The sequence below is a fragment of the Neomonachus schauinslandi genome, chromosome 12, assembly GCF_002201575.2.
Source record: "Neomonachus schauinslandi chromosome 12, ASM220157v2, whole genome shotgun sequence".
Lineage (NCBI taxonomy): Eukaryota > Metazoa > Chordata > Mammalia > Carnivora > Phocidae > Neomonachus > Neomonachus schauinslandi.
In genome coordinates, this window is record NC_058414.1 from 50,875,136 (window position 1) to 50,899,046 (window position 23,911).

At 41.5% G+C, this 23,911-nt stretch overlaps 1 protein-coding gene across 1 annotated transcript in view; it reads right to left on the bottom strand.

Moving 5' to 3' along the window:
• Window positions 1–22,812: 22,812 nt before the first annotated feature.
• Window positions 22,813–23,911, bottom strand: part of TWIST1 (twist family bHLH transcription factor 1) — a 6,253-nt gene continuing 5,154 nt past the window's right edge. Inside the window, exons 2-3 of the mRNA XM_044920234.1 lie at window positions 23,426–23,910; window positions 22,813–22,872 (exon numbers count right to left, since the gene is read on the bottom strand). Of these exons, the coding sequence (XP_044776169.1) occupies window positions 23,468–23,910 (443 nt within the window). The 3' untranslated portion in view covers window positions 22,813–22,872; window positions 23,426–23,467. The remainder of the gene's footprint in view (window positions 22,873–23,425; window position 23,911) is intronic.

The following is a 23,911-nucleotide window of genomic DNA, read 5'->3' on the forward strand; positions in this document are numbered from 1 at the left end:
GCTCTTCCCTTATACAATGAAAAAAAGTGTTTCTTAGATTATTTAAATTTTTATCATTTACCACTTCTGATTTCAATTTAGGTTTTGATTAATTACTTCAGCTGGGTTTTTTTTTTTTTTAATCCAAAAGTCATCACTGTATCTCCTAGGAATCCCACCTGAATTGGCAGGCAGGATTATAAATTGAATACATTTTATGTTTTCTGCAATGTCAATAGGACTTGAGGGAAGAGATTTCTTTTCAAGGTATTTCAAGCAAAATTTTTCAGTACTCTTTGGACAAAAAGGGGTCTGTTATGGGCTGAATTTTGTCCTCCCAAAATTCACATGTTGAAGTCCTAACCCCCTAGTACCTCAGAAGGTGACTGTATTTTGAGACAGACGTTTTAAGGAGGTAAGATTAAATGAGGTCATGAGGGTGAGCTTAATTCAATACGACCAGTGTCCTTATAAGAAGAGGAGATTAGGCCATAGGAACACACAGAGGAGAGGCTATGTGAAGACAAGGGAGAAGCCAGCCATCTCCAAGCCCAGGAGAAAGGCCTCTGAAGAAACCCACCCTGCCACACCTGGAGCTTGTATTTCTAGCCTCCAAAGTTGTGAGAAAATACATTTTTGTTGTTTCAGTCCAGCCTGTGATCCTTTCTTATGGCAGCCCTAGCTAACTAACATAGGCTCTAAAGTAATATGAAAGCCATGTAGCTCATTTGTCTTCTCATTCATTTATTTTTCAGGTTATGTGACTTCAGCTCATAATAAGGAGGTAGAATTATTAACATTTTTTAACATTTATGAAGGAGCCTCAGTCTTCACCTTTTAGGACCAAAGATGTGCTTTCCTACTTCAATCCCCTTGGTGGGTTTTGTTTTTTTTTTTAATTCCCTTTTGGCAAAGAGGTAAGGTATTAGACTAGGACCAGACCTCCACATTTCTTCTTTATGAAAGAGGAGAAACATTCTGGGGGAAAAAAAATGGCATTTCCATTTTGATTTCTGAGGTCTCACTGGAATGCAACATAAAAGTTACATCCTATTCTTGGGGGCAGAGATAAATCTGAAGTACAAAACTATCTTAGAAAAGATAGAAGAGATCTCTCCCCTGTGCCATCAAAAAAAAAAAAAAAGAAGGCAGAGAGGGTAACAGGTTAATAAACAGTATCTGTTAGCAGGAAATGATTTGGGATGGTATAGACTAGTCCTATCTCATTGATATCTTAGAGTTTAACAGAAAGTCAGAATGCTGGACCAGCAGAGCAGGAAATTCCTTACAAGCCCCCACTTCCACATCTGCCGCCTGTTTTTAAATCCATTGACTGAAGTTCCACAGTGTCCCCAAGTTTCCTCAATTAATCTGTCAGTTAGAAACTCCCTACTAGTGCCTCGTTATCTTTGGTAGATGAAAGACCCCTAAGTCTTTTTTTTTTTCCCCCAGAAACATCAATACTGTAAAAATGTTTGCAAAGAGGTCATGAGAATGGGACACCATTCACAGTCTGTGCCATACGCATCCACACAGTTATCAGAATAGCGCATTTGTAAAGTCCCTTATATTTTTAAAGTTTTTCTTAACAATTCTCTCACGAAACCCTCAAGACAACTGTTCTGGTAAGTAGGCAGTGACTGTGCCTGTCCTGCCAACTTCTGAGAGGGTGTGACGGACGAGGAGACTAGTGGCAGAGAGATGTCAACAAATAGGTGGACCTAGAACCCACGTCTTGGGCTTCCTATCTAGGACATTCCGTTACATAAAGGTACATAAGTGCTGTGCTTATGTGCACACATTTTAGCTTTTTTTGGCAATTTGAATATATCGGCAATTTTTTTAATCTGGTAGTTTGAAATCACTGATCAGTCGAGTGAAAAGAGTTACCCTGGTCATTCATGTAACTTCTACCTCAGGGTCTGGAGTATCTGGGACACAGGTGTGCTTTGTTATGTCAGTGGGATTCAGGGCAATTAATGTTTTCTTTCTCCTGTCGCCTATTTAGCACACAGCAAGGCTGGCCTGCTCGAGAATCCTCATGTGATCCTTGATTGCATTACAAAATATGATCAAAAGACTCTACCTCAATGGGCATGATTGTGCTGCTTGCTAAACTCAATGGCAATTTATTTAAATATGATACTCTGCAGGAGAATGCCTTCAAAGAAAAGGCACAACAGGCAGTTTATCATTTCCATGCGAGGCATTTGGAGTTATTGCCTCTTGAAAGCATTGGGGAAACAAGGATAATGCTGGTGGAAGAGTTAAAATGTGATATGATCATAAGCCCCGCTCTCTCTGAACAATGCCAGTTATGTCCTAGAGTTAATAGCTTGGTGGTCCCTTCTTAACACAAATCAGCCTTCCAAACAGAGGAAAGAGATGGGTGTGGGTGGTAAGGAAATTAGGAGCATGGATTCTAGACAATAACACATCTGAGATAATCGAGTGATGCAAGCACATTACTATTCAGTGTGTGGCAGAGTGCCGCTAATTCACTCTAAAAAGCTAACTCAGGCAAATATAAATTAAAGCATGTGCAGGACTGGATTGTAAAAAATAAGAGCAATTAGCACTGCAGTATGTGCACATCTGCAATAATCCTGTTTGATGCATCTTCTATTAATTAACTTTATTGGAAGAAAAAAATCAGGTCAACAGAAGGAAATGCACAGCTTTTGGCCACTACAAAGCATTTCCAAACATTGACTAAGTTTGCCATGTAAATGTGTCAGATGTCTTCCTTTAAGCCCAGAATAGAAAGGCAAAATGATTCTTATTTGTAAAGTGGTGATTTTTACGCTCACAAAGCTTAATCTTTAGGAGTGCGTTATGACAACTTTTGTTCATGTACTAATTTTTCTGCCTGGTAACGTGTTTCCTGTGTATATGGTGGGGGGGGGATTTATGTTAAAAAGTAGGTTGAATAATTTCATTTATTTATACATGAACTGCAACCCGATCAAATCTATGATTTGGAATATGTCATATGAAAAATTATAATTATGCTCCTGAATCTTTATTTAATAATATGTTTTAAACATTTCTATGTTCAAGTACAGAAAGCCAGATTTTAGATCTAAACTAATATATAAAAATTCAATCAGTGTGGAAAGTGTTTTTAGACTGCAATAATTAATCCTTTTAGAAGTATAAAAATAATTTAAGTCCGACTTAATAGGTTGTTAAATGTTTCTCACTAAAGGATTGTTATTTTACCAGTATTTTCTGAAATCACTAGTGTAGGCAGGCAAATTATCAGTGTTCGATAAATTGGAATGTATATTAAGAAATGAGTACTTCTTAAATATACCATCCATTATGTCACATTCTTACAGTCAATTTGCTTTTTTTTTTTTTTTTTTAATTCATGAGAGACAGAGCGAGAGAGAAAGGCAGAGGGAGAAGCAGACTCCCAAGGAGCAGGGAGCCCTATGCGGGACTAGATCCCAGGACCCTGGGATCATGACCTGAGCCGAAGGCAGACGCCTAACCATCTGAGCCACCCAGGCGCCCTAGTCAATTTGCTTTTAAAACAGAGCTCTAAATTGAAAAAACTATATTTGGTGAGGTAATGTTTATATCAAAAAACAAAAATTATTTTTCTTAATTAAAATTGGAAGAAGTTTATGCTTTCTGATTCAATTCTTTATCTTTCAGATTCCAAATGTGCTTACTTTAAGTAACTGATACATTTAGTTCTAACCACCGTTCTTTTTCATTTACAAAGAAAGCAAATAATATGACGGTAAATGAAGCAATACATTAATTTATTAATTTTCACTGCCTAATTATTTTGACAAAGCTCCAGTGCCACAGAAATACTTTTAAAAGTATACTATTACTGTTATATGACAATTCATTTTGAATGATACCATCAAGGGTATATCTATAATACAAGAACTGTTAAGTCTTTCTCTATTTATAGATTTTAGAAACTTAAAGCATTGTATTGAATAGAGTAATATAATTTGCTATGAATGAGGCTTGTGATAATAAATTACATATTTAATAATTTTTAAAATAAAACCACTTTTAATATAGATGTTTCATTAAAAATTCAAAATACATTTTCTGCACCAAATAATAAATATTAAAATGGAAACAACAGGCAAGTATAAGTTCTTGAGGAAAAGTGTTAACGTCATTTAAATCAATTCAATACAATGTAATTACAAACTGGATTAAATATTTTCATCAATAGAAATTTGCTCTTAATTGATTTATGAATTTCAGTTTCTACATGATTATATGTAAGATAATGTTTGAAAAACATCACTTATAAAATATATATATACACTACAGCCATTGAACTTTTGCCTTCTGTATTGTGTACATACAGGAGACTTTATTTCCTGGGACCTAATCTGTGTGAATAACCTGGATCTCTGGCCTCTTAAGTAAAATCAGTAAAATAGATGCACTCAAAAGCATTGTTTCTCCATATACCAAATGCAAAGACTGTCCAAGTGAATATTACTTCTAAAAATTCACTGGAGAATACAATTTTTGTCAAGTTCATACCGTTAGATACATCTCTACCACAGATCAAAATCTGCATTGTCATTTTAGAAGACTGCTGAATTTACGATTTTTCTCTATGGATCAAGTTTAGGCAAGAATTGGTGTTTATGAAGAGTACTTTTGATAGTAAGTCAATGTGAATATTAATGTCTCAGATAAATTGCACTAATCATGTGTGCCCTCTACCACATCCTCCTGTCAATACTGTGCTTTTTGTTTTTGTTTTTGTTTTTTAATATTTGCTTGTATGTGGGCTGGGTGCTACCTGTCATTCTTCAAAGGTCTAAAGTCCCTTGGACATAGAGCCAGATCGGAGTTTCCGCATCAACTCTCAATTTCCTGGCTTTCTGAGGGCTTCGGCAGACCCATAATGTTTCTTTAACATTTGTGGGGGGTTTTTTTGTGTGTGGTTTAATATTTCTAAAAGCAGTAAATTATTTCCAGCGTATGTAAAAAAGACAAATTTCTCTGTGGTTAGTGACCACAAAACAAAACAAGAAACAGAAATACTTCAGAGAATGAATCCTAAAAAAAGTTCCAAGTTATAAACCCTTACTTTGATGTCATACGTGAAAAAGGAAATTTTGATGAAGAATTGTGAACTAATGCTTTAAAGAAGCCTCGAAGCCAATTACATTCCTGTATTTATCATTTTCATTACCAGTAATAAGCATCAAAATTGTAAGTAAACACATATACTCATTGTGTCTCATAGACATATAACATAGCTATGAACTACTGAATAAGATTAATATTGACTAGTAAAGATATCTTATGAATGATTTAAGATAGAAATAATCTTTGATTTAAGGGATAAACAACAAATACTTTCCTTTAACAAGGAAATAGTAGTTAAACTATTAGCAAATGACTTTTAAAAGCAGAGATGTTGACTTACCATCACTGCTTTTGCATTTGCTCCCAGATTTTGAGTTTTTATTTTTTAACTCTAGTAATTTGAAGTTTAGAATGAGTTTTGGGATTTTTAAATAATGCTTTATTTCACAATTTTTAAGTTAGATTTTTTTAGAAAATACAACATTTTAATCGATCTTATAGATTTAAATTTGGCATCTGACAGAAAATGTCTTGATAAGTTAGTTTGCAATGGTAATTTAAAACTGTATTTTATTGAAGCATCATCAGAGATATTAGATCATAGAAGGACAGAATGATAATGCTTGTGATGTAATCTACCATTCTCCCCAATCTTAGATAATCTGATGCCCAGATAAATTCAGTTAATTGGCAAATTGCACAGCAAATAAGTGGCGGAGCTCAGACTAGACTTGTTCTTCTCTTTTCATTTATACCTTAAACTAACTCAACTACATATCAGAAGTGGAACTTTCATTTAGGGCAAAATCAATAATGCAAGAAGACCTCATAACCTCAAAACAAAGATACATATGCCAACGAAAAGGCCAGCATTCAGGGTTCGATTGCTCTATTTAAGAGACAGAAGAGCAAAAACCATGCTTAGATTATTTAATAAAGCAGGAAAAAATCTTAAGCATCTTTCATCATTTCATGTTGCTGAAACTTCACCTTCTTTCTCCAATGTGGCTTCATTTGTAGAGAGAGCAAGAAGCAGTGGAGATTTCATGGAAGAGAGAGACTGATAATGACAAGATGCAGTACAGATTCTAGACTCTCAAACTCAGGCAATATAAGATCATCAAGTTTTTAACTTCTTTTCATCATTACGGCTGCTTGTTTATGCATATTTCTTCTGGAGCAGATCAAAACTAAGCTGAGAACCTAGATGGTATGTACAGATAAAGAAAATGGGCATATCACAGAGATTTCTACCCCCGATATGGTAAAACCAATGTTATATAAAGAACAGCTTTTCCTAAACTTTCTAAATTACATATCTTGGACCTGAGAATTTCTAAATTTAGAAAAATAGGAAGATACACACCCAAGATATTTTTCTTTTTATATAAAACTGACAGTAAGATGGACTAATGACAGCTTCAGGATGTATGATACTAGAATTACTCCAGAGTTTTTTTTTTTTTTTAACTTTTGGTAATAATCCTTCACTTGGAAAGATAGGTTTCACATTAGAAACTCAAAAGGAATATAAGATGAAGGAAAGAAAAACAAAACAAATAAGTGTTTTGTTTAATAAATTATTTTGTTTCAAACGCACAATTATTCTCAGATGAAAACTATAGTCTCATTTATTATGAAGTCCTCTCTATTAAAAATATATATACATACTCCCTCTGGAATAAAATCCAGAAGTGACTTTACTTGCAAAAGCAGAGTTGGGATCCCTGCCCCACTGAATTTTAAAAGTAAAAGTAAATTATGAGATGGTGTCCTAAGAAGATATTAAAACATAAATGTTAAGTGGCATATCACAGTCAGAATTGTCAAACATGGAGTTAACTGTAAATCATGTAGTGATGCCAAGGAATAATCCAGATGCAAGGCTCTTTCAGTTTAATAACTGTGATGTTGAAGCCAGTGACTGTGCTTGAAATGATGAGCAAAACAAAATTCCAGGAAAGAAAAAGATAGTTATAAGTAAGATATAAATGAAAAATTCTTTTAAGTGTTAAAATGTGCAAATGGCTTAAATAATTTACATATATATACATATATATGTATATATATACACACATACATAAACACATATCACATTAAATCTATGCTTCCTAGCTGAGATCAACACATGCTCTCTTACTTACAAGGAATGGAATTTAAAGATCATACTTCCACTTTCTATGTGCAAGGGATATTTCTTTTATATTTTAGACTCACTGATTTTTCTGAAGAAGGCCCACGCATTTCTTTGTCTTAAACATTTCCAAAGTTGCTACTCTATTCTTCTTCCTTGCATTCGAACCTCTTTTTATGTGCACAAGGGTGCCATTTCTTGGAGATTTTCATCCTGCAAGGGCAAGGAGCAGGTAGGTGGGATGTCAGAGAAAACACAGCCATGCTAATGGTCTGGTAGATGTCACTACTGTTTCCAGCAGTAACAAAGACTCCACTGTGTGCCCTCAGGTGAGTCACTTAACCTGCTGTGTCACAACTGCTCCATCTGCAAATTAGATAATCACCTTTGCCACCATCTTCCTCTCAGGGTTGTTTTGAGAATGTCATAACGGGTCATTTGTTTGATCTATTCAAGAAACACTCAGTGCCCTTGGACCCCTGAATGTGCACACTCAAGTGCAAGCTCAGTTATGAAGCTGCATCCAGCAGGAATGTTTCCTTACTGAAAGAGACAAAGGGCAGCCCATTGAAGAATGCCAGACCCAAACGGCATCTTGAAGGCCTCTGAGATTCTCAGATGAAAGGCTTTATATAAAAATAAAGTATTGTTATTACCTAGGCAAAGAAAAATGCATGCATTTTCTGTCAGCATTCAAGAGCCATACATAGTGGTGCCCTCTGCCCCCCTTTGATATTTCGTTTGCATTTAGTTTGATGACAATATAGATAAATTCTCTATTTGGTGCCATTGGACCTGGGTTGCATTTCAGTGTGTGGAAAATGACGAAATGAAAGAGAGAAGCCTTTGAAAGAAAGTGAAAATAAATGTAATAGCCAAAAGCCAAATAATAGTCATAGTGTATTTAAAGTCTATTAAAGAGCAGAAGTCAGGGTATCAAATGCACACTCTCTCATCCTCTGTGGTCAGCCTACTACGTGGACCACCTGCCTTAAATTATACAAGTTCACCGCATCCCTGGAATGAGGGGAAGGCAGGAGAAGAATGGGGGTGGAGACGCAGCTTTCTCCATTCATACTAATCATGCCGAATTTAAAATAGTTTTAGAATACCTCTTTTCAATTCACAATCAATTATATTTAAATCTCTAAACTGCCACTCTTGGGTTTGGAATAATGTATGCATATATATGCAATAAGGAAGTAACTTGGAGTTTCAGTTGTTCAGTAGAAACTGATTGACATACACCATTTAGTTACCAGTGTTCATACTGTTTTAGGAGGTGATGGGGTAATGTAGAGTTCTGTATAGCCCAGGAATATAGGAAAATGGAACTCTAACTGGATAGAGCAGAAGGGGAGACACTTCTGGATAAACTGCCCCCGTTTGGTTAAGAAGCACATGTGGAAACTCTGTATTTGGGTCTTTGACAGAAATCAAGTGGAACCAATTTCATAGACATGAAAATGTACTGATAACAAGCAAGCCAGATTTCTTATTAAATTTGACAATTACTGCCTTTGAGGTGCCAAGGCTGCTACCCACGGTTGTGAGGGACGTTCATTGAACACGGGCACTCGATCCATGGGGTAATGGGGCCTGACATCAGCCCTGCTCTGATAGACAAGCCATAAACCCTGGAAGAAAGGGATCCCTTTACTTCTTCACACAAAGAAATCATATAGGCAAATGACAGCTGTGGGCTCCATACAGAAAGACACTCTAAAATACCTAAGTTAAAATGAATGCCTGAATCTCAATGTTTTAATACATGTCTTATTTTGTGCTTATTTGGGTTTTCGTTCTAAACCTGAGAGGTAAGTATATGAATTATCCCACCATCACAGTATGAGACTGTCATATTGTCCTTTGGGGGGAAGTTCTTTTAGATGTGAATTCTGCCTCTCTGCCTCAGTTTCCCTAATAGTATAATGGTGATTTTCAAATCAACAAAAATGTGATGTGACAGGTGCTAAGTAAAATGCTGGGATTCTACTAGTGAGCTGGCTAGGCACAAAAAGCTTAAAATCTAATAAGCAGCTATAATCTATAGGATGTTGCTACAGAATGTGCATTGGAAAGAAAGAAAAGTAGCAAAGGCCAAAAGAAAATGTTCCTATAGGGGCGCCTGGGTGGCTCAGATGGTTAAGCATCTGCCTTCAGCTCAGGTCATGATCCCAGGACCCTGGGATCGAGCCCCACATCAGGCTCTTGGCTCAGCAGGGAGCCTGCTTCTCCCTCTCCCTCTGCCTCTCCCTCTGCCTCTCCCTCTGCCTCTCTCCCTGCGCATGCTCTCTATCTCTCTGTGTCTCAAGTGAATAAATAAAATCTTCGAAAAAAATGTTCTTAGAGTCACTTTTACTCTCTGTTCTAAAGTTTCCACTCTGAGAACGCTTAATGCAGAGTGAACCACTTTTGCCTCTCCACTTCCATTCTTCCACAGGTAGGGGGGCCCTAATTTTCTGCACCATCCTAGAATATCAAAGAAAACCTCTTGTTGGGGCCTTCAGCACACATGCAGCAAATATCCACAGGTGAGACCAACCTTCTGTGATTAGAGGTTCCTTTGTTTGTTATGATGAACATGACCCAGTCACTTCTACACAGTCTTCAGACTTTAGAGAGGCCCCCAAGAAATGTTTGTTGACTGAATAATCATGCGTTTGTTTAATTGAAGGCAGTGTCACGGTGGCCACCCACGCAGCCTGCCACTTGGGGAAAAGTGGTTGGGGAAGAGTGAACATTTCGAAATTGCCTCTGCAGATCTACATGATATTTAACTCTAGCTGGGCGATCAGACAAGTGAGTAGATCTTTCACAGCAAATGACAGTCATTCGTGGCTCTACACGCGAGGAAGTTCACACACTCTTTACGTAGGGTGTTACTTTTCAGAACTGTGCTGCCTGCAACTTGATTTCAAATTGTTCTTTGCATCAGTAACTCATGAAAACAAAACCCACTAGGAAAGCATGTCAGTCATAAGAACAGCATCACAGATTGCAAATTGAAAAGGCCTCTGGGATCATTCGCAGAGTAGGAAAACCCACTTATGATCACTCTCCTTTGGTTCTGCTTCATTCCATAATCACTCCATGGGGCAAACTACACTCCTGGTTTTTCTATCCAACAAACAGTTTCTGCACATGCTAGTTAAATTATCTTTCTTTTTCCAAGTCTTGAATGCATAAGAGTATTCTTAGTGGTAATTGTCCTTATAAGAGGCAAAAATAAGGGTCTTGGGGCATTTTTCCACAAACAACGCTTTGTATCAATAATTGTAAAAATCAAAATAAAATAATTCATAAATCATAATTTAATATTCATATTCATAATATTACTATTAGAATTTTTAGTAAAAATAAAGACATATCCATTTTCATTCTTAGGAAATGAAAGGATAAAACAGCTAAATAGGATGCTGATTTTTACAGTTTACCAGGTGTTATATCTATACACAAAGAGGTGTCCAGCCTCACTTACTGACAGACAGTCATGGTCCTGTTATCTGCTTTGTTTATGCAAAACTGTAGTAAAAGAGAAAAACGGTGAGCCTTGGGGAATAGTTGATCAGCTAGAAGAAAATGGGTAGTTCTTTTTTTTTTTTTTAAGATTTTATTTATTTGACAGAGAGAGACACAGTGAGAGAGGGAACACAAGCAGGGGGAGTGGGAGAGGGAGGAGCAGGCTTCCCGCCGAGCAGGGAGCCCGATGCGGGGCTCGATCCCAGGACCCTGGGATCATGACCTGAGCCGAAGGCAGATGCTTAACGACTGAGCCTCCCAGGCGCCCCGAAAATGGGTAGTTCTTATACTCAGGCCAATTCTGGATTTTACTCTCCTGCTTAAAATTTTGAAACCATGCTCCCAAGTAGAGAAAGGAGCACAGACTAGGCCCAGTTAGTCTTGGTCAAATATTTTGAACACTTTGGACTCCACAGTCCTTCACTGTAAATTAAATGGGTTATCAGTCAAGGAAGGTATGTAAATCACCATCAGGCTAATGTTGACACTGAGAACCTCTTGTCTACGGAAGCAGAAAACCAGGTACCCAAAGAAACTCTTAAAGGCATTGTGAAGTGAACCACAAGGAAAACTGGAAATGATGACAACGAAATCAAACCAACTATCAGGGTTTATCAGAGGGTTGGTTCAAAAGTAGCAGCTGACCAACAAATTAACCTGCAATTCAACAGTTAAAGTTTGATGTCATTTTTTAGATAACAAAAGTCCTATGGAAGCTGTGAGTGAAAAATAAGCTAAAGCTCATCAGTGGAAAAAGTAGCTACCTAAGAGACCCTAATTATATTTTGGAGATTATTCCAAGTTGCATATCAGTCTTGTTGATCACAGCCAACTACAGAAATAATACCACCCATGTCACCTTCCAGCATAAAGGGCTAGCTCTCAACATGGCAGAATTATAAGCTAGAAAGAATGTTTGGATGAAACATTTCAGAAAAGGAATTCATGGTAGCTGTTAAAAATAAAAAATGGCCACACCAATGTGCACTTCCTTCCATCACCTACTGGAATACTATTTGCTATCATAGACATCACTGACGGTTTTCTACAGAAAACAAATGCCTAACACATAAGAGTTCAACACTAATTTTTCCTTACACAGAATACAGATGACCCCTTTGACCACCAACCTGTCTTTCATGCTAGTTTTAGAAACCCTGTTAGGAAGAATAAAAATTTCTGCGGCTTGTGGAACTTTTTCAGGGTATAAGGTCTTGACCAGCAAATATGAAAGTATATTGTTTGGTTTCCTCTCAATATCAATACTTAGTATCACATTTTGGGTCTTGTAAGTGCTCCCATATGTTTCAGAAATAATTAAATTTTTATTGACATTTTGGCCTGCCTCCTAAAGATGAATATCCTTCAGCTGTTAAACATTTGATAGGTTTGAAGTTGGAAAAGTTTTTTATTTAATATTTTTATGCTCTTGAATATATACATAAAGAAAAGACAAGAGGTGACCTGAATCTTTTGATGTAGTGATTGGAACTCTAGGAAAAAGGCAGTGACTTTCAAAAACTCTCAGGCTGCCCTTAGAGAGGAGGGGAATAATCGGTATGTCTTTTGTCATATGATTAAGCTTATCAAATCAGGATCGTTTCTGCATAAACCATGAACTCTGATCTGGTTTTTTGTTTTGTAATGTTATAAAGAATGAAGAAAGCTTGTATATTGGAAAATACTTTTTTTTTTTTTTTTTTACAGGTTCTTGAGTTAATCCATTCTCTTTCACCCAGGAAATCAGGCTTACTTCTCAAATGGGAAAGCAAACTGCTGACCTTCAAGTTACTGATCTCCAAGGGACTTGGGAGGAGGGAGTGTGGAGACTCGTCAAAGAAAGACTGAAATAGTCAGACACTCTTCCCCCAAATATCACAGATTCCCAGCCTTGTGGGATTCTAAGCAAATAACCAGAATATCACTCAGGGCTAAACCTTCCTCTGTAAGCAGACATTTTCTAGCGGTGCCCTGGCCTCGACCCTCCTCAGCGATGGTCTTCAACCTGCGCGGCTAATTCCTTCCTTGATTTGCCTTCACCTTAGGAAAGAATAAAGAAAACAAAGTTCCTCCTCCCCAGTCCCCAGTCTGCTACATTTCGAAGAAGTGGCTGGAAAACGTCGATTCCACTGGGAAAAGCGTCTGCTGGAGGCTACTGCGGGTCGGGCCCACCTTTAGCTTCAGGTTGACAAATGTCTTCAGCGCGTTCTCAGCTCCGCGGGCCCTAGGGGGTCCCCTAAAATCGCAATAGTGTCCGCCCTGTCTGACCTGCCCCCCTGCAGCGGCGCACATTTCAGCTTTTCAGCTTCACGGTGGAGCTCGCAGTAATTGAGTCGGGAAGGTTATTTTTCCTGGCCTCGCCTCACCGTCCTGAGACTGCGGGGAGCTTTCGGAAAGACATCGCCCCCCCTCCTCCCACCCCGCCCCGAGGCCCCGGCTGCTTCTGAGCTCTGCCCCGGCCTCCGCCCCGCGGGAACCAGGATTTCGATCCACGCGGCCTCGGCCAGAGGCTTAGGCCGGCGGGTGAAACCACCAGGGGTCCCAACGGAGGGCTTATTCCCGACCCGCTTCACAATTGGGGGTCAGATCGCATTAACACCAAACCGCCAACCGGGCGGGAGCAGGTGGTTAATTGCATAAAATAGAGTTAACTGCAAGAGACTAACTTTACAACGGTGACTTGGTTTCCCTCCGTAGCTTCGTCATCAGAAAAGAACGTTTCTCCCTCCTCCTCAGTTGTAAGGCGGGGAAAGGTTCTCAGCTGCTCAAGAAGAAGGCTAGAGGTGCATACTGTCAGCTTAAGGTGACCCGCAGGGTGGCGCGGTAGGCGCGCCGGCCCCCATCCTCGCGGCTATTGGAAGCAGGTTTCCCTCACCCCTTCCTGGAAGGTAAGAGCTTTGGCATCTGGAAGTGTCAGAAAGGAGCCTTTTGCCATAAATCATCCTGAAAAGCATTCAAATCAGACAAGCGTCTAGAGACCCCTTAGACACTCCACCCCCAAAATCCTAGATCAAAGTGCAATTCCTGGAACCATAAACACCTATTATAAGCAAAATCCTACTTATCTGGAGGATGCTAAAACTGAGAGAGAAGGAAGGAATAAGAGGCATTTGTCGCTGTAAATCCCCCGCACAAATTCACAAGCTCTGTCTTGTCTTAGATTTGTCAACTGCTTTCTCGGGGATGGCCAACCACAGCTTTTCTCAACTCGCCCATTTCGCGTTTCTGGGGTCCCCCGAACAGCTGGCTGGAGAGTTTAGAACGCGGGACTGGACATTGGCTTTTGCTAGTTTTTTCAACCAAGAGAGAAGCAGGTGTGAGAGTCCCGAGCTGGGGAGGTGGGAGCGGGAGAAAGAGAATTCACTTTGTCCTAGTGTAGAGACAGCAAGTGCTTTTTACAGATTCCACTAGTGCGGCAAACTTCCGTGCGAAGCACTGTTCGTCCGAAACTTCGAAAACTCCGAACAGAAAACACCCGCCCAGGCAATTTCTGCTCTCGCTGAACTCCCTCTCCGGGCTGCGTTACATTTGCACCATAACACCGTTAATTTCCGAGTTCTCTCAAGAGCGATCAGCAGAGGGACAAGGACACAAAGAGGGGACCTCGAAGGGTAGATGTCTAAGATTCTGAGAGAGCAACTTTCTTGCCTCAGAAATGAAAAAACTCCATTTTTTACCACGACTTCCTTGGTCAATCCAGAGTCAACCGATTGTATTGAAATCTCAAGTCTGGAGCAGGGATGGCCCAGCCGGGCGTCTAAGGCGGAAGCTAGGGGGCGGCGGGGTGGAGGGTAGGAGGTTGGCGTGTGTGTGGGGGGGTAGGGGGTACTAGCATGGAGAGACCTCCCCCCACATACATTCCCTTCCCGGAGACGCGCTCGCTGCACGGGTACCGCGAGAGGGGGCCTTAGGAAAGGCGCTGGCAGCTAGTTGACTGCAGGGTTGAGATTATTCGACACGTGTCTTTTACTCCTCACAATCCATTTCTTACGGGTGATTTATGAACGAACCTCTTTGATCTGGGACGGTTTTTATCTGTCCACTGTTACAGATGACAGACGCGGCTGCTAAAATGCCTCGTTCCCGCTGCCTAAAAGCTTGCTCCCCCCTTCCCAAATGCTGTTGCTTTTTCTCTGGTGATTCCCCACCCCCTGCCTCTTCGCTACCCTCCCCTACCCCCAGCCCCGTTCGCTCTATTAGTTGCAGTCCCTCCGGATGTTTTAAGTCAACAAAAAAGCGCTGGGCAGGGTCAGTTGGGAGCCAAGGCAGGCAGATTTGGGGCACGCTATCCCCTTGGTGCCACATGTGTTGGGGTTCTATGAAGGCCTCCAGCCAGGGACCAGAAGAACTAGCTCCCAAAGTGCGGGTACCCGCCTTGGGAAGGGAGAAGGCAAAGCCCTGGCAGTCAAGTTCCCGCGGGGGCTGGCTTTGCTAAAAGAAGGGACGTGGACCCGGGATGTGGAGGGCAGTGTCGTCCGGGGTTCTGTGCGGGCCGGGACTCTTCAGAACAATCACGTCGGCTTAACCAGGGAGGGAAGGAGGCGGCAGAAAAGGGGGAGAGGGGGTCACGTTGCGCGCCTGCTAGTCCCTAATAGGTAAAGGAAAAGCGGAGTCTCAGAAGCGGTTATTAATAGATCTTTTCTTTTTCTTTTTCTTTTCTTTTCGTGTGTGTGTGTGTGTGTGTGTGTGTGTTAGTAGTATTTCATTAAAACCATATCCTGGAACAAAGAGCTGCTCTTTCATGTCTCTTTGCTTTGTTATTACTCTGACAGGAGTTCTAAAAACAGGATTTTCCAAATCAAAGGATCCCTGCAGTTCGTGCCCCCTCCCAGCCCCCCTTTCCTTTACCAAACTGCTCTTGGTATCATTATCCCACTACGGATTCTTATACTCTTGATTTAGCCGGAGGACATTTAATAGCTGACTGGATTAAATATTGCAGACTCCAGCCTGCGCTATTTGAAAATCCGGGTCGTGGACTGTGCCTAACTTCAGAGAAGGAAAACTGATCTATGAGATGTGTTTTAAGTTTCACTCAGTCGAGGCCTGGAGAGAAGGAAGAGGAAGAAGGATTCTCTGCTCCAGGTCTCTTTAATATGTTACAAAGTTAAAAGTTCTGGAAGGTGTGTGTTGATGGGGGTAGCAAGAAAAGTCAAGGGTGGAATGAGGCGAGAGGCAACCTTCGCAAGAGACTAACAGAAGTTTCCTTCTGTCATAATGGAAGAGGGATTTATAAGGACATTTTTAAAGTAAAGAATGCTGCTCTGGAAGGTAGGGTTCTGCCCAGGAATGGAACAAGGTTGTAGGGGGTGCATCAGCATACCTCTCTGAAGGATTCATTATCATTACTAAAATGCAGTATTGACTCGGTCTCTTTCTGCTGCATGTTGCTTTCAACAATAGTAACAATTCTTTGATTTGGTGTTAAGTTTCAGAAACACAGGAGGAAAAGAAATTTGGACTATTGTGTCTAGTAGTAGGTTTAGAAATGGAGGTCTAGAGGCCCCAAAGTAACATGTCAGAGTCAGGGCGTTGGCAGTTCAACCCAACATTCATCTTGGCTAGGCAAACCCAGAGGCGCAGGATCTGAGGTCTTTCTCCAGGATGCTTTGGGGGCCATAACCAGATATGATATGTACCCAAAGGTAATAAATCCACGTTAAGTTCCTTCAGGGACGGCTGGATGGGTATTTAGATTAAATGCCATAGAGAGAAAAGATGTGTCTGTTTATCTGGTCTTGCGCATTTTTAAAACTGTCACCCTTAAAGCTAATGTGATCATTTTGAATTTATTTCAATTCTTTGGAAACCCAAAGAGGATTAATAAAAACTCTGACAGTAAATTTAGATTTAATATTGTGGAAGAAAATACCCCAACTTTTAATTTTTTTTTTAAATACAGAGGTGTATGGGCAGCTATAAAATAACTATAAGCCAGGTGCAACTGTCAGTGTAACAGTGACTTAGGAATAATGTTGCATTTAAATGAAGAGCCACAGAACAGTTCAGTCATTTAATGTACAGTCTTAAAAGTATTGTCAACAAATATTTAAAACCTTAATGTGTGCAGAGATCCAGGCCTGAGCCACCCGTTAATATTCACAATAGCCTCTATGAACATCTCTCTTAGAACAGAGAAAGGAATTGGACTGTCTTCCACAACTGGGCAACTACTAATTCATTTTAATTTTGTTTATGAACTGAGCTTCTTCCTTCCTTATTTGTACATGTGATTTTTAAGAATCCTCAATCAAACCGATAATTTAACTTCTTAAAAGTCCTACCCAATGGGCAGCAAAGATCCCCAGAGCCTGGGTCCTGGCCCCAGGAGGGAGGGATCACCCGCTCATCTTTCAGCCCAGTCAAGCATCTTGGAGGTTTAGGGTCTGTCAGTCCTGGCATTCCTTCCCTCTTATCACTCTCTACCCCTTCAAAAAGGCAATTGATTAGTTTCAGCTTTTCCAAACCGAGATCGGATACGTTTCTCAGGATCAAAAGTCTCTGAGAGGCCAAGACAGAAACGTGGGGGATGGGGAACGTGAAGAAGGAAAGCGCGGGGGGGGGGGGGGGGGGGGGGGGGGTGTGGGGCGGCCGGGCGGGGGGGGGGGGGGGGGGGGAGGTGGAGATTTGCCAGCCACCTCAACCCTCTGCACCCAAGGCACCTAGGGGATGGGCGGGTGCTGGGAAGGGATAAGATTGTGACCTCTCCTGGAAGAGGCACTTAAGGATTTAAGATGTGTCTTCCCTTTCCGGAAGCAAATATTTAAAGGAGAAAATAGATATCTAGAAAAGGAGGTTGATGATTTATGCCTGGATTTTCCTCCAAGCATTTGCCTTCCTTGTATTTACAGGCGTGGCTCCATTTGCAAATTGTACATCTGTTCTCTTCACGTGACATTTCATAAAAGCCCTAACATCTGGGCAAGATAAACTTCCTTCAGGTACCTGCTTAACTTTTCACTTGTCACACTCGCATCACCCCCGGTGGGTCCTTTTCGCCCTCCCGCCTGACTCAATGGCGGGGTCTGTGGCGCGCTTTGTTCCAGCCCCCACGCTCTGGCCCCCAGCCTCCTAGGACCCCACATAGCCCCCCTCCCAACGCCAACCTTTGCCACGGCCAGCTTCTTTGGCAGACCCCATCCTTACGTCTCCCGCCTCTGGTTCCACCGTGCAGGTAAATGAGGGCACCATCTTGGACCCAAGGAGAAAAGTCAGATTGCCTTCGATTCCGGCTTCAGACCAAAAACAAAACAAAACAAAACTGCCTAATAAGCAATATTCAAACTCGCGCTTAGATTCCATAGTCTCATATACATCTATATACTCTTCAGTGGAATGAAAAAAGAGTGCTGCTGATTCTGATGGTTGTCTTTAAATGAACGTTCGCTCTATCTGGTAGATGTTTAAACTGCGTGGTTTACAGAAATTTAATTTCACTTGCTCGTAATCTCCCTTCCCCTAAGAAGGTTGCCTTTGGGATGAATGTTTTTAGAAATGTTTTCTTCTTTTCCTAATCTGGAATTGTGTTCACGCGTAAGTACGAAGACACATCCACAAACTTGGGGGGGGGGCGCGGGAAATGGAAGGAAAAGAAAACAGTCCACGTAAACAAGAAGGACAGCCGTTCGAGGCCTTCGCTGCAGCAAACCCCAAACGATCTCATTGCAGGGCGCCCACGAAATCCCGGCTATAATTGAGTGTTTTCTTTGAGGTTTTCTGACCATGTGCTTTTTGCCATGGTTACTAGGACTCTGATATGAGAAGCTGGATATTCATTATGATTCCGTCTCATCCGTTCCCCCAAGGTTTATCTCCCTGGCCTTTATAAAGAAGGAGACTAGAAAGGGGGGACTTTTGTGCCAGTGATTTTAACCTGCCCCACCTTCCAGTGACCTGCCACATGCTTCTTCCCTCTTTATAGACATCTGGGAATTCCATACATGCCTTAAACTCCAATTACACACCTTCTTCAAAGGACACGTGCTTTGATTTGCTAAGAACATTAAGTGGGCTCACGTCCTGGGGCCTTGGGACAAAAGCAAATGGCAAATGTATCTCATGCCCTGTTTACTGGGTCTATCTTTGGCTGTTCAGTAAATAAGGATAATTAATAATCCTGTTTGCATTTTCGAGGTCTCGGATTCGAAGTTTCTTGGGAAAGAGTGGGGTTGCCGGCTGTGAGAAATCATGAGGTAACCGATCTCTCCTTCCACTTTGTCGGTGCACTTTCCTTACACTTTCGCTGGTGCTGGGGGTGGGGCACGCTTTACGACACACGCGCAGAAAATTCTGGAAAAGTGGCCCCCCGGGGGGGGAGGGACCCCCCCCCGCCCCACCCGTGTTTGTCGCTAATACAGGCCTGTCTCTGGAAATGGGAGGTTGGGCCTTTGCCTGACTCTGTGGCGGCTCCTTCTGCTACCGCTGACACTTGGAACCGCCGCCTCCGCGCAGCGGCCAGACGCGGGGCCCCGAGCGGTCCACGCAGTCGGAGAAGGGCGCGGACATTGTCACTCTCCCCACCGTGTGGCCCCGGCCCGCCACCCACGCAGGGGAGTCTGGGCCGGCGGCCCCCCTCCCGCGCGCGCCGCAGGTGAGCCTCCAGCTCCCCACGGAGTTCTGTTTGGGTTTCCGTGGCGTTTGTACCCCGCAGGTTTGTTTGTTTTTCTTCAAATTACAGATGCAGGGAAAACCGCCTGACATCATGAGAGCGGGACAAACGCTCACTTTGAAGGATTCCTGGGCAGGACTTCAAGTGAAATCATATGCCTGAGAAGAACTTGATACCGGTCTAGAGAAAATAACCAGTTCTGAGTTTGCCAAACCGTGGAATGTGCAAAATGCTCGACTTTTTTGCAAGAGGCCAAGTGTCCCTTAAAAAGCTCTATTATGAATATGAGCCTGAGGACCGAAGCAGCAAGAAGCTTGTGCCGTTGTTGAGTGTGGGAAAAAAGTACACACAGTATGTGAGTTTCTGCTATTTAACGTTATTTTATTAATAATATGTACCACTTTAGGGCGGGTACCTGCAACTGTGCATGAATTATCATCTGTGCATGTGCTTAGCAAGTGTGTGCACGAAGAAGGGAAATGGGTGCATATGTTCTCATATGAGAACAAAAATTTACTGCTTTCTTATGACTGAAGGCTATCAATTCAACAAAATTAAAAGCAAGATTTAAAAAAATATATATATATGTGCACATTCTTACTCCGTTGTTTAGAATTCACCCAAGGCAATTTTATACAGCATTTTCACTCCAGTAAATGCATTCTGGCTCAAGGGTAGAATCCCCCGTCCAGCCACCACATTAAATTCTCACTTCTGAAGCAGAGGTAATTCATTCTAATTGTCCTTTAAATAAGAATAGGTAGCAAAAATAAAATGAAAACAGGAAATAATGGTAGAGCTAGAGAAACACAGGTGGCTTTATTTCTCTTCTAAAAAAGAATTCGCCTTGTTGTGTGTATGGAGGAGGACATTGGGAATACAAAAACAGTCTGCAAGCTGAAAATTGTATTCTAATAGTTAAAATTTCCACCATGAATTATTCTCATTCAAAGTAAACCTATCTATCACCTTTCATTCATTCATTTATTTATTTCCCTGAAAATCTAGGGGAAAATATTACCTTCAGTTTAGCAACATAAATATGGCATTTGCTTTTCTCCAAAGGGTTTTCCCTTATGAGCAAAGTAAAGAGAATAAAACACCAAAAAAATATTAAAAAATTTTAAAAGGCAAATGATAGGCTACCTTTTTTTGAAACTTCTGGGTTTTGTATCATCAGAGATAAGAGAAATTACCTTCTCAGCAATGACGGTCAGCTCCATCCTGATGTACATCAAGAAATCTGAAATATCAAATAGTCATACCAAGCTAGTGAACAAGGAGATTCCTCCATGAACAGTTTAGAAAATGGAGGTGGTAGGATGATACACACAGAAGAGAGAATTACCATCCTCATGCTCTCCCTCATCCTTCTAGGGTACCCACCTTCCATTTCTACCCTACACACACACCCCCCCCCCACACACACCCAAACACACACACACTTTCTCTTTCTCTCTAACATACACATACACACACACACACTACAAACACACCCACACCCTACAAGTACACTCACACGTAATCACTTTCCCGGCTCGTGTAGTTATTTGGTAAAGGACTATCAAAATCCAAAAATGAATTCCCCAAGCCTTCACTAATCTCTCAGTGTGCAAGTCAATGCTACAGGCTCCTTATTTGTAAAACATGGTCTAAGATATTCAGAATAGTGAATTTACAATATTGTTGTGTCAGCATTCTCTGATGATGTGTGGGAGGGAAACAAAAACCTTCAGGCAATATAATAACCTCAATCTGAGTTGAGCAAACACGATCTGTTTGGATTCATATACATTTGCTTGCCATAGCCATTGTTTGAATTAGACAGCAAAATTATTTTCCAGTTTGAAAGCTTCCCTGATTACACCTGAATGCAGTCAACTAGATGTAGAAGCTAAGAAGTGATACAAACTTACTACTTCTAATGATATGAGTTATAAAAGCCAATGTTTTCCTAGCTCAGAAATAACCAGAATGAAATAAAAATCAAGCCCCATCTGTTTTGCTGTTACTGTTTTACTTAACTTCAGGTTTTGTATACCTCTAAGTAGCCAGGGAAAAATTACATGTAATTTTGAATAAAATATATTTGCTAATGAACTCACTAGAAAATGAATAGCTCTAGTACTTCAAATTGTGATTGTTCCAATAGTTACTGAAGATACTGAAAGTTCAGGTTCTTTATTGTATTTTACTTCATAGTTATATGTTCTTTAAAGAAGGAGCATGCTTCCCGAATGGATAACATCAATATGGAAAAATATTAACTTTGGTTCTTCTTTTAAGCAAACATGACACTAAATATCATTTTCATTCATGAAAAAAGTTAGGCAAATTACTTTGTAAATGGAATTATCTTTCGGGCTGAATTTAACTTTATTATTTTCTATGCATTCCTACTGATTTATCACGTGTACAGATACAGATCATTTTAATAACACTTCGTGTATCCTTTCAGTGCAATGAACCTATTATTTAGAAATCCTCACAAACAGTGGAGGGCATGACAAAAATATACAGGAACAAGAAAAAATAGTGCTGGCTTCACATTGCTTATTTGCATTTAACTGTTTTACAGCTGCCTCCTCAAAATATAAGCAAGAGAAGTGAATAACGAATTTAAGTTTTTGCTGTTTGGGGACCTAATAAGAGATGAAGGATAGATGCTACAAAGCCCACTGAACACCAAACTGGAATAATAATAAAGCTGTCTTTCTAAATAACATGCCTGTGCCTGTCAGTAGCTAGTTTATTTGCGTTCTTCACTGCTTTGTTTATATTAGTGTCCCCTCCCTCCTGGGTGCCTCCAGAGTTAAACAAGTAGATATTTACCTCCAACTTAATCCTGAGCTTTAAAAATATAGACCAAACTCTAAGGTTCTTAAAATTTTCAATCATATTTATTTATTGCAGAAAAATAATATACAAAGATATTTACAAAACAATCATAAAAATATGAATGCATTTAGACACCGGATCTATTTGCATTTTACCATGGGTCAACAATAAATAAATAGAATGTTGTTTTTTGTATTTTAAGTTTTTTTTTCTCTCAGAGGAAGAATGTAAAAAGGAATTAACTGACTGTGATTTTGCAAGTCAGTTTAATTCCCGTATTTTTATTTCTAAAGACGTTCTTAAAATTCCTCTGGTTGTTACCATTTTAAAATGGAGAAAAGTCCATAATGATGCCTTTCCTTTCAGTGGCTGATTGGCACGACCTCTTGAGAATGCATGCATGAAAAAATAAAAATAAAAACATTCTTCGTCAAAAAAAAAAAAAAAAAAAGGAACACAAACAACTGTTCAGACTTCTATCAGAATGTAGAGGTGTGAGGATGGTGCCGCTGCCCGTCTGGGAATCACTGTCCACGGGCCTGTCTCGCTTTCTCTTTTAAAAGTGCGCCCCACGCCCTGTTTCTTTGAATTTGGGTTCTGCTCTTCTAATTTCCAAGAAAATCTTTGGCATATATATTTATTTTTAGTTATCCAGCTCCAGAGTCTCTAGACTGTCCATTTTCTCCTTCTCTGGAAACAATGACATCTGCAAAAACCCAGAGGGGGGAAAGTTGGTTATTGTTTAGGTCTCCGTGGCTGTTTGCTAAGACTAGTGAGCACTGTTCTTATCACCACTACTGAGAAATTACGCTGAACAACCTGGAAGGATTTCAGCCCCAGGGCAAGAGGAAGTGGGTGGGCGGAAAGAAGGAGGAGGTGGAATTTGGAAGCATTTGTTTTAAGGAGAACGAAAACTTAAAGCCCAAGGAAAGGGAGGCCCTGGCAAGAAAACCGTCCTTATACCCGTGACCCTCGAATCTCTCTCAGTCTTCCCTCCTGTCCGTCACGCACACTCACGCACACGCACACTCCTCATCGGGGCGCATGCCCCTCTCCCTAGCGGGGACCGACCTGCCTTTCAGGGGGGGGGGGGGGGGGGGGAGGGGAGGTGGGGTTTGAGGTGGCGGTGCCAGGCTGGGTGGGAAGGCTGAGAGGGGGGTGAGGAAGGCAAGGTGGACGGGGAGCCGCGGCCCGGCCGTCAGTCCATCTGCCACCTGAGCGGCGGAAGGGCGAAGGGGCGCAGAGGCGCCGGTCCTTACCTAGGTCTCTGGCCCTGCCGAGGGGGTGGGGAGCTCCGCCTGCTAGTGGGACGCGGACATGGACCAGGCCCCCTCCATCCTCCAGACCGAGAAGGCGTAGCTCAGTCGCTCGTGGGCCACATAGCTGCAGCTTGCCATCTTGGAGTCCAGCTCGTCGCTCTGGAGAACCTGGTAGAGGAAGTCGATGTACCTGGCCGCCAACTTGAGGGTCTGGATCTTGCTCAGCTTATCCGAGGGCAGCGTGGGGATGATTTTCCGCAGCGCGGCGAACGCCTCGTTCAGCGACTGCGTGCGCTGGCGTTCCCGCACGTTGGCCATGACCCGCTGCGTCTGCAGCTCCTCGTACGACTGCGGGCTCCCGCCGCCGCTGCTGCTGCCGCCGCCGCCGCCGCCGCCGCCGGCGCCTCCGCCGCCGCCGCCCGCAGACTTCTTGCCGCGCTTGCCCTGGGCCGGGCTGCCCGGCTCGTCGCCGCCTCCGACGCCCCC